Genomic DNA, 17689 nt, shown 5'->3' on the forward strand with positions numbered 1-17689 from the left:
TCTGCTTGTAATTTTTTTAAATATGTGGTGGGTGATGGTTTTTTTATGAATGCTCTCCTAGCTGCCTTTTTTGTTCTCCATTTATTTTGGCACTCATTTGTCCACCATGCTTTAGGATTGTGTTTAGGGAAGGTTTTCTTGGGTGTTGTCCTGGGGATAGCATGATTAGCTGTATTTACCTTAAATTACCTTAAATCACAGCTTGGAGTGAAATAAGGACTTTCGATCCTGTTGAATCACTCCTTATGATGACTGTTGTAGTTGGTTAAGTTCTGGTGGAAGATTCTGGTGCTTCCCAGTCAAACTTCCACAGTGTATCTTTCCAGTCAGCATCCAGATGGCATTTGAAAGCATCTGGTGATTCACCAGCAACAGTGTCCTCCTTGAGATTGTTCCAGAGGTCCTTAATCTGACTAGAAAAGAAATTGCATCTTGCTCCAGTTGTAGCGTGATGTTTGTGGATTTGTCTAGGGTGTCCTTGTGTTTTGTGGGAGGTGTCAATCTCCAGGATCTCATTTTCTTGATTGGTTGAGAGGAGTTTGTGCGCCTGGATCATGTCTCCGCATTTCCGTCTGTATACTAAGGAGGGGAGGTTGAGTTCCTTCTGCCGTTCACTGTATGTCTTGTTTTCCATGCCGACAATCATCTTAGTGGCCCTTCATTGGATTTGCTCAAGAACCACCTTGTCCTTTTTGAATCAAGGGGTGGCCAGTATCGTCCCCACCTCCAGTCTAGGTCTTACTAATCCTTTGTAGAGTTTGGTGATTACGTGTTTACTCCTACTGGTGATGCTGTGTTTGATGATGCCTAGGGCTCTTCTAGCATTGGGTGAGATTTTCTGTGAGTGGGAGCTGAATTTCAACTGGGAGTCAACGATGACGCCAAGGTCACTCTCCTCCTGGACAGGCTCAATTGTGTGGTGACTTCCAGAATTTTGGGTCATGAGGTACTGATGTTTGGGGTTTTTGTGTCCAAAGTGTATGACCTTGCATTTTTCTGCGTTGAATTCCAGCAGCCATCTTTTGACCCAGGAGCACATGTGGTTGAGATCAGTTTGGAGGGATTGGATAGAAGAAGAGGTGTTGGCAGGACCTATGAGTTTCGAATCATCCGCATATAGGGTGGTTTTGTTGCTGGTGATGAGGGGTAGCTCATTTAAGTAGATGTTGAACAGGGTGGGGCCCAGGATGCTGCCCTGGGGAACCCCACTAGTGACTTTGATTTTGTCAGAAAGGACATGGCTGTTTGGTCCAGTTATCACTTTCACTTGCTGTGTTCTGTCCCTCAGAAAGTCCTCTGTCCAACTGACCACTTGTGGACTAACAGATAGAGTAAGTAGCCTGTGAATGAGGTATCGGTGACAAACCTTGTCAAATGCTTTGGCTAGGTCTAACAATATTATATCCACAGATAATCCTCTCTCTAGTAGGTCAGTTACAAGACTATATGACTCAAGAAGGTTTGTGTCCACCGATCTCTTTGAGCGAAAACCATGCTGACTACTGCTGATAAGTGAGTTGGCCTCAAGATGGTTAATGATACGCTTGTTTATGATTCTCTCAATGACCTTGCATGCCACACATGTAAGGCTGATAGGTCTGTAGTTTGCTGCAGAAGTTTTGCTACCCTTCTTGTGAATTGGGATGACTATTCCCTTCTTCCAGTCCCCAGGAAGCTTTCCTTTTGCCAGCGACAGATTGAATAGTTTTACCAGTGGGGCTGATATTGCAGGGCTTAATTGCTTCATCAGTTGTGGGCTGAGACCATCAGGTCCTGTCGATTTATTGGGATTGAGGTCCTTAAACTGTTTGGTTACTTCTTTGATTGTGACTGGTGAGTGTACCATTGGGAAGGGAGTGTGAGCCTGTTCTGCTGGTGGGGGGTTGATTGGGGGTCATCCATGGAGAACACTGAGGCAAACTGCTGATTAAGCAGGTTTGATTTTTCAGAGGGGCAAGAGGATAAAGAGTTGTTGTTTACCAGGTCTGGTACAGTGTGTCTGCCTGGCTTCTTATGGAAGATGTATTTCCAGAATAGTTTTGGGTTTTCCTTGACGGTTTTGGCCAGTCGTTCTTTGTAGTTTGAGGTCAGTTTTCTAGTTTCTTTTCTGAGGAGGTTCCTTGCAGTTTTTTACTTCTCGTACAAAGCTGTAGTCTTTTGTTTCATGTACCTCTCCCAAAGTTTTTTATTCATGTTGTGTAGTGTCTTGATTTTTGTGGTGAGGAAAGGTAGAGTTTTGGGTTTCTTTTTCCATGTTATGCTGGTGTGTTTGGCTTGGCTCTCTAGTAAGGTCTTTTTTAGAGTTAGCCATGAGGCTTCGAAATCTTCTGATATAAGTGTTTCCAGGTTAGCATCCAACAGCTCCTCCACCATCATCTTGTAATTTGTAAAGGATTGCTTGGTATATTTTGATGGTTTGGAGTTGAGTTGAATAGATGAGAGAACTGGCATGTGGTCACTTGAGCCAATTGGACTGAGAGTGTGTGTGTTGATCACCTTTTCTGGGTCATTCGTTATGACTAGGTCCAGTATGGAGGGATTTTGTCCTGGGTGCATTCTTGTGGGCATAGTTACTGTTTGGTATAGAAAGTTGTCAGAGAGGGCTTGTACTAATGGGTTTTGTTCAAGGCTTGACTTGGTCATACCTCGGCCATCTACCCAAGATACGTTTGGGAGGTTGAAGTCCCCTGTCATGAGCAGGGTTGCCTTTGGGTAATTGCATAGTATGAATTGCATCATTTCGGCAATTGCTGTTTCAGAGGACAGCTGGCAAGGGCTGCTGGGGCTCCTGTAAATTGAGCTTAGGACAAACATTTCGTTAGGTAGGGACAGGGAGACCCATGTAGCTTCAACCCAAGGTAAGTAATAATTTGGGACAGAAATTTCTTTTACCTGGAAATCCTTGGAAGCTAGAACAGCCACTCCTCTTCTGCAGTTTGGATCAGACAGATTGCTGAAGATGTTGTATCCAGAGGGGCAGATTGAGTCTTCTGTCATTTGAAATCTTGAGTTCTTGGGGCAAATTTCTGTCAGAGTTGCAATGTCTATCTGACTTAGTTGGAGCACTGTTGCCAGCTCCGGCATCTTGTTGGTAATAACATCAACGTTTGCCGTCATAATGTTCACAAGTTTTTGGGGGTGTCTGGGCGAGTTTTTATTCTGCTCACTAATATTCTCGCTTTTGGTTGAAGTGGGTGAATTGCAGCTTAGGTACACAGAGCTGCTAATGAGGGACGAGGCAGAAGGGCATGGGGACGTAACTGTTTATACATTTACACAAACTTGCATTTACAACGTTATTATCACTCACACATGAACTATTTACAAGGGGGACAAGACGGTTGGAGATAGTGGTTATTCTTGCATGCTCGAGCATCTCTCCATCGGAATTGCTCGAGTTTGACCGTTTTTTTTTTGTATTTATTAGTAAAGATGCCAAGACCAGCCTGTGTGTCAACTGTTGTGTTTGAAATGCATGAATTTTGGGTGAAACTTGTAATTTCATCATTTAGCTTGTTTTGGAACATAGACCAATTTGCTTTAGTGTTGATATATTTGGAGGTATGTGATAGAGTTTCAGCAGGTTCATTTAGGGAGTAAACTATAGCAAAGTGGTCAGTACATAGACTATCAATTTTATTTATATAAATTTTATTCAAAATATTTAATGACACAACTTTTTGATCAATTGCGGAATCTGCCACTTTTGGTGTAGAAATATGTATTCAGATTTGGAGGGGTAGCAACAGCTAATTCAGTATTATTTGAAGTCATATGTTCAATCAATTTACCAGCTTTATTTGTTGGTTTATTCCCCCACAACAAAAGGCTGTGGGCATTGAAATCTCCACAAATAATGATATTTTTTAACATATTAGAATTATTTATATATTTAAAGAAATCCTTGGCATCTGTAGTTTGACCATTAGGGTTATAAAAGCTTATTATGTAGGTTTTTTTATCATTCAGCCAGACACAGATACCAATTGCATCAACATCATTTGCAAAATCAGAATTTTATATTATTTTAACTATTAAAGCTACTCCACCTCCTTTTCTCTCTGATGATCTATCCTTTCTCAGGATAGTATATCCCAGAGACTTAATTTGTTGATTTTGGGTTAAATGAGTTTCCTGGAGGTAAGCAATATTGATGGAATTATCATTCATAAAAGATATTAGTTCATTTAGCTTATTTTCTGTGAGTGATCTTACGTTCCAATGGAGTATTGATATGTGTTGTGTTGTTGATTTTTTTTTTCATATGACTGTGTATCAATGTTCAGCTTTGTTAATAGTTAAGCAAGATCTTTTTTTTTGCTTGAATGAGCATATCATCAGGGATGTAGATTTTTGCCAATTCTGCAATGATTTTTGTTTTCTTCCAGAGTCCACTTTGTTCCCCTGTTGGCTTCACAATGATTTTGCATATGCAGTTGATGATGGATATGGAATCTTACTATTATCTGTCTAATCTACTTGCAAATATTTTTATGTTGCAGGGAAATTGAAGATACTTTTGTAAAGTGGTTGTTTAGTTTAAGCTGGCTGGCTGAAGAGCAGCAACACATTGACATCAGGCTGGAGGTTTGCCTCACTGAAGATTTTCCTAATATTGAATACATCTTGCTGGATGAATTGACATTCAAAAATCAAGTGGTTTGGAGATACCAGAGTAGAGTTGCAAAATCTGCATTATGGTTTGGCTTGTTTATGCCAAGTAAACTCCTCTTTTCTTAGGATCAATGTATCACTTTGAATTCTGAAGTATAGGGCATTCTTCTCTGAATTGTGTTGCATAGAGTTTTTGAGTTTAATGTTGGGTTTATGTGGATGTCAGCTGTTTTGTTTGCAAGTAAATTGGCTACCTTATTGTGTTTACTCTTACTTGGCATGGGTATTTTCAAAGATCATGCTGTCTTTCCATGATGCATGAATAACAGTTCATATAGGGGTAAATCCTTTTATTAGATAGTGAAAAACAATGACAAACAATTCAGGACATTTCAGTCACATATACATTGCCCATCATTAGTAGAGAATATCTGCTAATGGTGGACATGATATGTGTCATCAAAATATCCAGAATTGTTTGTCATTATTTTTCATTGTCTTATAAAAGGATATATCCCCCTATTTGAACTGTTGTTTGTGTGACTTGGCACATGATGGAAATAAAAGCTTGATGTTTCTTTCTTGAATACTCTGTATTATTTTCTGTAGACTCTCTGTATAAGAATCTCTGACTGACCTATGGTTTTGGCTAATGAGCTGTAATGTAGACTTAGAGTCTGTGAGCAAGATCACCTTCTTAGATTCAGGAGACTTTTTATTAATAACATTTAGAGTTTCAATTATAGCCTTTAGCTCAGCTGTAAGGGTGGATGGGTCATTTGGAAGCCTAGTGGATTTATTCAAGCAATATTCAGGACTCACCACAGTTACAACTTCCTTGCTTCTTTTTGGTAACCCATCTGTGCAAATATTTGCAAGAGATTCATAAAGCCGGTTTTCATTTTGGCTTGAAAATAGCTTGTACTTGACTTTTTGTCTGGAATAAGCTCCAAGCAAGTTTCAACTTGTTTGCCTGACTTGTCTTGCAGCAGCCTCTTAACACTTCTAGAGAGTATTCTATCTTAGAATTTATAAGCCTCTTGTAGAAGTCCAGCATCATAATTGGAGAGCTAGCATGATTCTAATCTAAGTGCTAATGCCTGAGTATAGCCTTGGGCTATGTTAATTCCAAAATTTGATGATTTTGCTTGTTGGTATGCAGTAAAATCAGAAAATTGTGAGTAGAATCTAAAGATTATCCTGGGAATCTGTTAAAGAGGAAGTAAATTGAAAATCTTAAAACATTCTATGAAGGTAATAAAGCAAGAACTGGTTTTGTACTTTTTTAGTTCATGCTGTGAAACACTCATACAGTATTTACTGTATGAGTGTTCAATATGTTTATAATGGAGAATGTATGGAAAAATGTATTGTTCAAAATCTGGGGGGGGGGGTAAAGGTTGATAAAATGCCAAAAATTTTGCTCTTGGCCCTACATTGGTTGAACTTCATAGGAGCAGGAGCAAAAGTGGAGCTTTTTGTATGTTGGGGTGGAGAAGGAGCATGTGTGGCTGTATTGGCCTGAGGTATATTGGTATTGCAGTGAATTGTTAATAATTTTTTTTTTTAGGGGTTCCAGTTCTTGGACTTGACTAACATCCCAGATGAAGAGGCCAATAGAATACAGAATGTATTAAAGGACAATTCAAGGGACAGACCTGTTTTTTTTCTTCAGGATCAGTATAAATGGAAAGCAAAGGACAAACAAGAGACACCACAGGATTATAAAGGTATAATTGTTAATAGTAGTGAACCCTCTTTATACTTTTCATTTTTCCTACTTAACTATTAAGTAGTGTTAACTGCTTAAATTATGAATATTCTCCTTGTTGCTTACACAGATGCAGAATTTATAATTATAAGATAATTCTGCTAAAAAATATTATGCTGTAACAGATTTCACTATTCTACCCAGTAATTTTCCAACTTAAATTAGGGAAACCCAGAGATTAGGGAAGGGAAGAATAATTAGGTAAGAAGGAAAGAAAAGCAACAGAGATAAAGATAAATATGTCAATATTCAAGGAATAGACATTCACAAGACAACTAACAGTTTGAATTCACTGGTCACAAATAACAAGATTTTTGAGTTTCCAATAATACTTGTAATGTCTTATTGTAGCTGGCAAAGAAATCCATATTGTCATGCAAGACAGAATTTGGATGTAGATGTAGTCTGATTTTATAGCTTGATGGATGAGATATTGTAAATCAGCTCTAAAAATAGAATAAGACAATCAACCAGAAATGAAATAGAGTTAAAACTGACACAAATAAATTTGAAGGTGGCACTGCTACTATTAAAAAACAAATGAAGCTTTGAAAAGTATATGGTCTGAAGCACAGTACATAAATAAAATACAGTAGAATCATTCCTTATCTCAAATTTTATACAAAGCTGGACCAAGATAAAAGTGCTCCAGAGAACGTATAAACCTATTCATGGTCAACAAGTCAGATTTCTATTGAATGCAAAACTTGGCTTCACCTTTGTAGCCCTAAATTTTAAAGAATCTAATTTTAAATTAATTATTCCAATACATATACATAATACAAAAACTGATAATTAGTAGTGCAACTTTATTATTAGATTTTTTTTTTTTTAGAAATTATAAGTAGGTTTCAAAGTCTCGAGTTGGTTTCAAACGCATTTTTAGAAATTTTCTGCGAAAATACATGTTCCAAGGTTCTCATTTGATCTGCCATCAGCAGTCCAATGGAGGAGGATGTCCGAATATATGGGCGGAGCTTTTATACGCGCTAAAACTGTAGTAGCCAAATATTACTGAGTTGTGATTCTATATATACTGTGGTCTGAAGATAAAGACTAGATGACTGTTACTGTTTGGTTTTTACTTAAGTCATCTAGTAACTTGAGAAGAGAGGGAAAATTAATCAAAACAACAACACAATGCCTACTGTAGTTTTTATTTTAGTAAATGAGTTATTTAAGTAAGGGTTTGGAATAGAATTGACAAGTATTCTCAAAATTCAGCCCAGAAAGTATGCCTTAGTTTCCAAATGATATCCATATTCATTGATGTTTTCAACTTTATAGAGTTGATGTCACAACTTTTTATTAGAGGTATAGAAATATTTCACAGAATTTTTTATTTGTTTAAATGCCCTTGTTCATGTTTTTATGTTTGTAACAACAAGAATTGTGTGCTTACCGTTTTTGTTTATGATAATAAATTAATGTCACAAGGAGGGGGCTCCATTTTTAAAAGTGTATCTGAACTGGATAAAAACAAGCTTTTAACAAGTTACTTCCTGTAGAAAAACTTGTGGCTTGATGTTCCCCTGCCCCAATTTAATTAAGATATACCTAATTGTATCTCAGGGCCTTGAATATATTTTCCTTTGTCTTGAAGCATATCCACTTCAATCAGTATGCAGTCAGAACTAATAAACAATTAATATTCTTTTCTGCCATAATAGCACACAGCTAGCTTTCACTGTAATACACAAGTACCACTGAATTTAGTCAATTGGAACTAATATTTGTTCATGAAAGACTGGCAAAAGTCCAAAACTTATCAATCGATTGACTAGACCTAGTCCAGGCATATAATGTCACAAGGAGGGGGCTCCATTTTTAAAATTTAAATTGTATCTCAGGGCCTTGAATATATTTTCCTTTGTCTTGAAGTATATCCACTTCAATCAGCATGCAGTCAGAACTAATAAACAATTAATATTCTTTTCTGCCATAATAGCACACAGCTAGCAAAGGACACCACATGATGTGAATATATAATACACAGTAAAATGAAATAAATATAGAAATGAATTATCAAAACTTTACACAGCATTTTCAAGAAGCTGATCATTGTAGAGCTTCACTAAGTATGGAGCAAAGGACCTTTGATACCTTTTGGGATGGTGGACAAAGTGAAGTTCTCATCAACATTTTCTTGGCCAACTGATTTTTTGTTCTTGAAAATTTGGTAAAATTTTGCAATGGGTATCAGACTTTAAGTATTTTTTCCTCCCCAAAACACATAATAAGATATCAGTGCCTTTCAGATAGCTTTGAAGCCTCAGTGTCTGAAGGCTGTCCTTATGGGATGTGTAAGGTGCCCCAAACATTATTAGGCACACCTGTTTCTGTATATTTAAATTTTTTTCTGTTTGGATGGCAGTTATATCTGTGTGTCAAACAGGACAAACATATTTAGTATGTGGTCAGACAAATATACAGCATAGACTGCACATAACGTAAATTTGGATGTTGAAAGCAAGTGAGGCATACAACTGATTTTAGACCAAGGAGAGTTTTTGGACGATATACTAATGTCTGTATGTTACTCTGTCTGTATGTTATATCTCTGTCTGTATGTTATATGTGAATACCATTTTAGGATGCTCTAAGAAATTACTCCAAGGATTTTTGTTTCATCTCTAGTTGTAAGTCTGATGTCTTCTTCAGATGGAATTGTGGTTTTTAAGAAGCTAATAACTCATAGAATCTAGCTCTTTATTTCACAAACTGCAAGCATTACATCTTCAAGGTCATGCTTTAGATAGAAAATATTGATGAAATGGTGATTTACTATGTTAGGCTTGCTGATATCCAAAGTAATATGCCCAACAGGCCATCAGCAAACTTACAGCAACCTTCTATTTGCACTAGGACAAGCTTGAAAATAATCAAAAAGGTCAGAGGTCCTAATTATTTTTTGAGGAACTCCACTCCATATTTTTGGAATTTGGATACTTCATTCTATATGAATCAACACATTGGTTCCAATTTTGCTTGAAAGTAATAACTGTTATCATAAGAAACTGCTAAGCACCCATTCCTTTTGCTTGGTTAAAAGCTATCAGGTATAGGATGCTGTCAAAAGCCTTCATTATGTTGCTGGGTAGGATTTCTGCATATAACTCTTATTTCTCAAGATGTTTAATCATATTGTCACCCTTAGACCTTAGATCCTCCTGTGCCACCAGGGCATCCACGAAGAGCCGCCAGTCGTCCTGCATGTGCATTGCTGCCAAAACATCTTCTCATTGGGGTTGTATTATTGTGTGGATGTTGGACAGATCCTGTCTATATCTGCAGTGCAAGGTGTTTTTTGGTTGACCTCTCCTGCAGTTTCCCTGAGGTTGCCATTACAAGATCTGTCTTGGGATTTTATCATCCTTCATACAGATCACTTGCCCAAGGTATTGTCACCTCTTTTGCCAAATGATGTCTGTAACCATGGGTTGGCCTGAGATAGATTGGACTTTCTGGTCTGTGATGGGAATCAGATTGTCAGTGAGACATAAAAGATAGTGGATAGTGCTATGTCCAGACCTGAAGCTAAATTGCCAAGGATCTAAATTAGCTTCAGTTTCCTTAAGTAGATATTTGAAAATAAAGCCCTCAAACCCTTTGGAAAGGCTTGGGGTTTTTTAAATCAAGTGCAAGTCATGGGGCAAGGGGACTTTTTTCTTCTTTTTTTTTTTTTACTTTAGGAATCAGAGTTGTATAAGCTGTCTTGAAGTAGTCTGGGAATGCACCCTATATTAGACATTGATTGAAACAGTCAGCCAAAATAGGACCAAGCTCCTCAGAGCAATTAGTTGTCAACTCAATAGGAATTTCTTGGGATTAATTACTCTTCCTGGTGTCAAGATGTTTAAGCTTCTTCCATACTTCTTGGGTGTGAATGATCAGAATTTGTTTGATGGGTCTTGTTTCAGGTAGCTCATCTTGAGTTGGATGTACATGACATGTATTGAACAAATCTTTATTGATCTGATCAGTACTTAAAGGTTCACTATCAATGCCATAGATTGGCAGCTGCTTTTGAGTTTGTCCCATAATCTTTGGGACCTTTCGATGAAATGTAAGGGGTCAAGTTTTTAGGGCTTGTTAACCACTTGAGCACAAAATTCCTTTTCAGATTTCTTTATTTTAAGACATGATATTGTGCATTTTATTAACCTAGTCTAGATATCCTGATTCACGAAGTTCATTTGTCAATTTAATGAGATTCTTAATCTCTTTTGTTATCCAGGGCTTATTTGGCAACTTGACTAGGATTGCCTTTCCAGAAAAAATTACTTTATGTTCATGGAAAAGCTGAGCAGTGACCTCTGGCATCATATTGTTGTCGTTTTTCAAATCAAGGAATTCAATTGGTTTTTCTTATTGAGCTACTTGCAGTAAATCTGGAATTGTTCTTGGGTGTATGGGGGGTATTTAACGACTGACTAAGATCTGTTTGGGGGTTTTCCGCTGTTCCATATTACAGTAAAGTGTTTGCTCACACCAATAGTGGGGAGAGTGTAGGGGGATTGTAGAATTTTCTCAATATTGGCAAAGATAAAGTCTAGTACTTAAGGTCTAAGGTCTAGACCTTAAAGATAATGTCTAAGGTCTAGTACAACACTCTTCACGCGTTGAGACTTTGACAACTTGCGCAAGTACAAGTAAACTTAACAGCCAGCTGGCTGTCAAGTCATTAAAGTTGCCCAGGATCTGAATGCTGGAATATGGGAGTTGGGATCTTATTTAGTCAACCAAATGCTGTAAGTAGAGTGGGTCTCATGCTAGTATTTTTTTTTTTTTTTTTTTTTTCAAGAACGGTATTCAAACGAATGGCTTCCTGCAGCTAGTATGTCACAGATTACGTACCTAGAGAATTAAGAATTGCATGGTATTCCTTCTGACGTGTATATTTCTGTAGGCTTGGCTTTTGTATGATATTGAAATTTTTCCTGGATTATATTCAATTGTTCATAACAGTTCAGTATGCTGTTAATTCTGTCAAATTTTTATTTGACAGAAACACTTTCTTACATGCTCTGCCATTCTAATCGCTTTTGCTAATATGTCCTACCAAGAATATTCTTGTCAAGATGTTTTTTTTTCCTTACATTCATTTGTTTCCTGTATATGAGTACTATCATTCTTTATAATCAAATATCATTTGTATATATACTTTGTTATAACACCAATCTTTTGCCTACTACAATTCTTAGATTTAAAGTTTGTCAAAATTTTGTTTCAAGAGGGAAAATGTGATACCTTAGCAACTTTTGTTTGGAATCCCTTAAGAATTTATTGGTGCTTAAGAGGTACCCTTTTGATTGGTCTAAAGTTAAATGTCAATCTTAATTATTTGGATCCCAATTTAAGGGAATGTTCGACATGACAAGCTGGGGCGTCCTGAGACTCATTTCATTGGGGGGGGGCGATCTTCGTAAATTCTACCGAATCGATACCTGATTTATGCTGAATTTTCTGCAGAAATCAACAATTTTGCTAAAAGTTCGGGCAATTTTGCCAAAGGCGAAAAATTTTACCGAATGCCAAAACCGTTGGAGGGGCGGTGCGCTCCTCCCCGCCCCCCTCAGGACGCCCCTGATGACAAGCACAACATACTCATAACATAGAAGCTTTACACCGCTGATGTCTTCCAAACACATCATTATTCAAGTTGCTGCCATTATTTTCGTCTTGTGTCCACAGGTCTGGGGGGTGGACACAAGAACTAACTAACAAAAACAAGGTTTTTATTATATCAGTAGAAATAACAAGTAGCAAAATATATTTCTTACTTTATTTCACAATACAACACTCTGAAAGACTTGAAACATTGTAGCATGGTCCTGGTATCCAAGAAGGGGAAAAGGACAGGGGTGAATCTACAACATTTTCACTTGGGGGGGGGCACGAGGGGTCTACTTTCGGATATTCAAGGAGCATGGGCTATATAATAATTTTTCTCCACATTAGGCTACTGGGGGGCAACTGCCTCCACAGTTTTAGTAACAATTCGCATATTACTAGCATGGTCTTAGTCATGAACTAACATTTTATTAGTCAATTCATGAACAACGATCTTACCAGTTCAGTTTTGGATTTGGAGAATTGTAAAAAAAAATAGTAAGGGGTTAATTTTTGATCATTTATTTTTGGTAGACAATATTTATATGTTTCTATCCATAATATGGAACTATTCACCTAGGTGAGGTTACATACTTTTTGAAATAAACTTTTGCACTAATGGTTGAAATGTGACCTTCCTCTTGTTTACCTAAGCAGTATTGATATTTTTTTTTTTTTTTTTTTTTTTTTTTTTTTTTTTTTTAAGCATAAAGCCAAAAGCTTGTTGCATTATTATTGCTTACTGTTTTGGTATGTATTGAAACACATTGGAAATTGTTCATTGGAAGTTTTTGTTTCACAAACCCTAAAATTAGGTATTTGGAGCGTAATTGTTTTTTGCTTAGTAAAATAGCATCGCTTCATACTCACTGATATCAATTTAAAATCTCTTGGTTTTCTTGTTGTTTTTTTTTTTGTTGTTTTTTTTAGAGCAAGATGAACCAAATACAATCATTGATAACCAGGAATGTCCTGATTCTTAGCCTGAAAGTATTTTAGTCCAGGAACAAAAATAACTCTGTGTGCTATGTTTTTCAATAAAACTTAGCCTGATGCTTGTTATGTTTTCACTTCTTATTTCTTTTTTGCTCGTTTCTTTAGGCATACATATTTTTATTTTTTTTTAAATATTTTTGACCAGAAACTCTTTTGTAAAACGAAAATCTATTAATGGTGTTGAATTTAAAGTATAATTACCGTCAAGTAAATAGCATCTATTGATTTTTGCCTTGAGTAGTTTAAGAATCACTTGGTTTCTTGTATTCTAGAACAAGAAGAACCAAATGTAGTTGAAGATAATCAGAAAACCTCCAATACTCCGCCCGGCAGTACTTTAGTCCAAGAGTATCAGCAACTTCCAGTCGAAAATGTTCTTCAAGAAAATTTCCATCTGCAGTATCCTGTCTCTTGTGTGGCAACTCCTGTCATGCCTCCTGGATTTTACCCACAAATGCCTAACATATTAGTCAATACAGTATCTCCTAGCCTGCAGAGTATACCCTATGTTATGCCTCATGTCCGACCATATGCTGATCAGGATAAAATTCAGGCAGAACAGAAAGTTCCAGGGTATACTCATGGACCACCGCCATTTGTTAGTCCTGCCTTTGTGCCACAGACTGTATTTCATCCTAATCACCCAACACCGCAATCTGTAACTGGAGCACCATTTATTATTCAGACACCATATTATGTATCAATGACGCCCTATACACCACCAACCACTTCTGTTGTAGCAGGAGTAGGCAAACCTGCATCCACTTCAAAATATAATAAAAAAGACAAGCCAAAAGATGTTAAAATAATCGCTGAAAACAGATATGTTGACAAGGAGAAAGAAAAATATGGCAATGAGAAGGAAATTATGCATATAGATAACACCATGGAAGCAACAAACATTACCACTACTCAAGAACTGACGGCAGCAACCCTCTCAAATGGGTTTGTTGATGGGGTAGAAGAGACAAAAAATGGTATGTCCCTGTGATGACCTGCTTTCTGCAGTAAATTAAACCGACTACTAACTTATGCTTTGTTTACCTTTCTCTTTTATTGAGTTGAAATCAGCATCCCACTGTCAGATTAAAAATCCCATTAGTTTCCATTTGTTTTTTTGGCTCTCCTTAAAAGTTTTGCTTAAATTCTTAGTGATTTGAATTTTTTTTTCCTTTTGTTGTCTGAAAGATCTTTGATTTCTGTGTCTTGGATTCATGTTACAATCAAGTTACTGGCTATTTAGCCTTGTAGCGAATATCAAAATTGTATGTTTTATTTATACAATTCATCTTGTAACTGGCTCTATTCTGCTATTTAAATTGCCAAATCTGTCACTATAGTTTTATGACTGCTTTTACCAATATTCGTCAGATAATTTATTATGCCTCTGTGCGAATGCTGACAGCTGCTGTTTTTTTTTTTTTTTTTTTTTTTTTTTTTTTTTTTTTTTTTTTTTTGCTAAAACATTTACGTATGTGTCCCAAATATGGTTTTGTTTTCAGCATTTTCTGCTTGCTTGAAGATATTCAACTTTGCTTGCTAATAGAAATTTTCCCCGCCTTTCAAGCTTGAAGCATGACCGATTCTTTGTAATGTTTTTGTGCATAGCATACTACGCTAATCCAGATAGAGATTCATAGTGTTGACGCCAAAGACACTAGGAATCTGGTAAAAGAGGGAAGTTTATATGGGCTTAGTAGGAATTAAGAGCTTTTAGGGCCACTGACAAAATAGTACTACCCAGTATTACTAGAAATTTCATAAACATGTTCAAGAGTTATTTTTAATTGAGTAAAATTTAGATTCTAATTCAAGGTTTTTGAAAATGAGTAGATTATTGTGTTTTAAATTATTTTTATTCATTATAAAATAACCAGAGCTAGGTGTGTATATAGAATATATACCATTTAAAAAGACTTAAATATGGTATTTAGAGAAGCAAACGTAAAAAAAAAGAGATCAAAACAGATACGACTGATATTTTCGTTTGACTAACTTTAAAGTTCTGCTGGGTTATCCTAGATGGCAGTAGTTTTTTTTTTTTATTATTATTATTTATTATTGACTTTTCCTTTCTCATCAGTTTCCCATACTCTTTGGTGCATGCTTTTATCATTTTTGCTTCTTTTTTTTCATTCATTTAGTTTTTCATACGTAAAACCTGATTTTTAAAATGTTTTATCATTTCAGGGTATGATAAGTGGGATGAAATGACCCACCGGCATGCCGGGTCTGTGAAACCTTACACGGCTCCTATTGCAAAGGTGGCTTAACTCTAAAGTTAAGAGCCGAAGTCCTAGCGATATAGAATGGAATAAACGTTTGGTAGTCAAAATTCTGACTTCTTTATATTTCTTTCGCCCATTAAAAAAACGAAACTTTATAAATTTACTTCCTTTAGCTGATTAAAAAGGTTTTGTTCAATACACACTAAAAATGAAGGATTATTTTTAGGGGGAGGGGGATACAGGGGGATACAAATGCGCTTTAGAACCCTCGCATAAGCCTGATTGCAAACTTCCACATTTTTACGAGTCTTTTATTCTTATTTTCTTATGTAGAAATCAAGTATTCTTCAGTTTCCAACGAAACTTCTTTTGAACCAACTGAAAAAGTAAAGGAAGTGAAAGCGGAACAAGAATTGCCGTTGGTATTCCCACCAGCAAGACAAAGAAATGACAACCCTGTCAAAGTGAAAGTTGATCCAACACCACCAGAGCCAGTTGCGCCTGCACCTAGATCGTGGGCAAGTCTGTTCAAAGCACCAGCTGTTTCAAAAGTGTCTGCTGAACCGGTCCTTCCACCAGTTCAGACACCACCAGCTGTGACGCCTCCACCAGCTAACTGTGATCCTGATACTTACAAGTTAGCTAGTAAGTTCAATGTCTTCATTTTCTATGTTCCTGAAATACAAGTGTAGAATTTTTACTTTTCACTTTTAATTCTAATTTAAAGACCTATGTCAAAGACTAACTGGGGAATAGTAGTAACCAGGTTTGTTTCAGCTGCGATTTTTTTTTTCTTTTCTCTGCTATTGCTTTAGTCAAAAGAACCCACAGGGCTATGCCAATAAACACAATAGTAACAACTACAGTTGACTCTCGCTAACTCAAAATTCACGAGACCACGGTTTTTCCTCGAGTTACGTATAGTTCCACGTATGCAGAGTTCGAATTGTAGAGGTCATTGTACATACAATTCGATTTATAAAGGAAATGAGTTGTAGAGGTAAGCCAAATGAAAATTAAAGCGAAAGAGGCACAAAATCGCTAAATTTATTCCCTACAACCACTAAAAAGTTAAGAATAACTTTTAGTGTATTTTAGACTTGATATATCAAGACTCGACTTTCAAATGTCAATAATAGATTCAGTTTGCTAGGAAATAAACAACTGAACATTAACAAAATCCGATACAAAATATGTTAAACAAAGTAATAGACATCGAAGTTTACACGTTGCATCCTGTATACCGGGGTTTCGACTAACAGAGGTCCTTTGGAGCAACTTCGAGATGCATAGGTAAACTTCGACTTGTGGAAGTAAAGTGAAAATTAAATATCGACTTTTCTACTGAATTTTGAGTTATAGAGGTAATTTTTGGGTCACTTGATTTACAATGGTAAAATATAACCGCAAAATTTTTTCGAGTTATGTATTTTTTCTTCGACTTGGACAGGTTTTTCCAAGGAGATTGAAAATGATCCGAGATTCCGAGGATTTCGAGTTATCGGAAGTTGACTATATTAAAAAACAGATGAACCTTTTGAACCACATAAACAAACTAGCGAGAAAAATCTTAGCCTATAGACTGTAGCCTTAGCACATATACCCCTAAATAGACAAAACAATCACTGTTCAGCATATTTCAGACACCCAAGGATATTATCTCTTAAATTTGTTTCGTATCAAGCACCAAACAGAACATACTTTCATTTAAAAATTCACATTGGGCATGAATTGGACTATCGTTGTTCTTAACATGACATACATAATTTCTTCTTTCATCAAGATGCAAATTTTCGGAGTATTGTTTATTTCACGATTTACTCCATAGAGTGGCATCGTAAAACCTTCTGTGTGGGTATAAAAAATAGTAAGTTTAGCATATGTTTGTGCTTAGTATTTAAGCCTCCGTGAACATTGACCTACTTTAATCTTTTAACCATGAAAAAAGATCCAGAATAACCTTTGGGTAAAAATTGTTTTTGCTAAGAATATACAACCGAATCCCTAATTGCCTCTATATATGCTGATTTTGCCAACCTAACAGTTTTTTCTAAGTGCCCTACTATATTCACTAACCTAGCGCTTCTCAAAGAAAGTAGTCAGTAAAACTCCCTTAATTACTCGGCTATGTGTCAAAGCAAAAAAAAAAGAATGAAGAACAGTTAAAGTATTTATTATTAAATAGTAAATAGTAAAAACTATTTTATTTATTAAATAGTAAAAACTATTTATTTATTTGTAACTTCATTATTTTTTCAAGGGTCGAAACTTTATATTTTCTTAGGATTCTTTCTTATCTGGGTAGTGCATCTACAAATATTTGTTCCCTGATTTTTTTCCCATCTAGGTGTTGAATGATGTTTTTCTAGTAAAAGTTTTTTTCAATTAATTATCCCAGCATTACCTATTTATATACTATCATAGGTAATAAATTACTTCACTGCTTTTCCTCAGCATTGAAATTAGT

The 17689-nt window shown here is 36.2% G+C and overlaps 1 protein-coding gene across 1 annotated transcript in view; it reads left to right on the forward strand.

Moving 5' to 3' along the window:
• The window catches only part of LOC148946725 (ubiquitin carboxyl-terminal hydrolase 10-A-like), a 51900-nt gene that overhangs the window by 10080 nt on the left and 24131 nt on the right, over positions 1-17689 (forward strand). The window contains exons 2-4 of the mRNA XM_089096348.1: positions 6185-6344; positions 13267-13971; positions 15556-15867. Of these exons, the coding sequence (XP_088952474.1) occupies positions 6185-6344; positions 13267-13971; positions 15556-15867 (1177 nt within the window). The remainder of the gene's footprint in view (positions 1-6184; positions 6345-13266; positions 13972-15555; positions 15868-17689) is intronic.

Source organism: Artemia sp. Qi Xiang Cuo, chromosome 11, assembly GCF_049724085.1.
Source record: "Artemia sp. Qi Xiang Cuo chromosome 11, ASM4972408v1, whole genome shotgun sequence".
In the NCBI taxonomy this organism is placed as follows: domain Eukaryota; kingdom Metazoa; phylum Arthropoda; class Branchiopoda; order Anostraca; family Artemiidae; genus Artemia; species Artemia sp. Qi Xiang Cuo.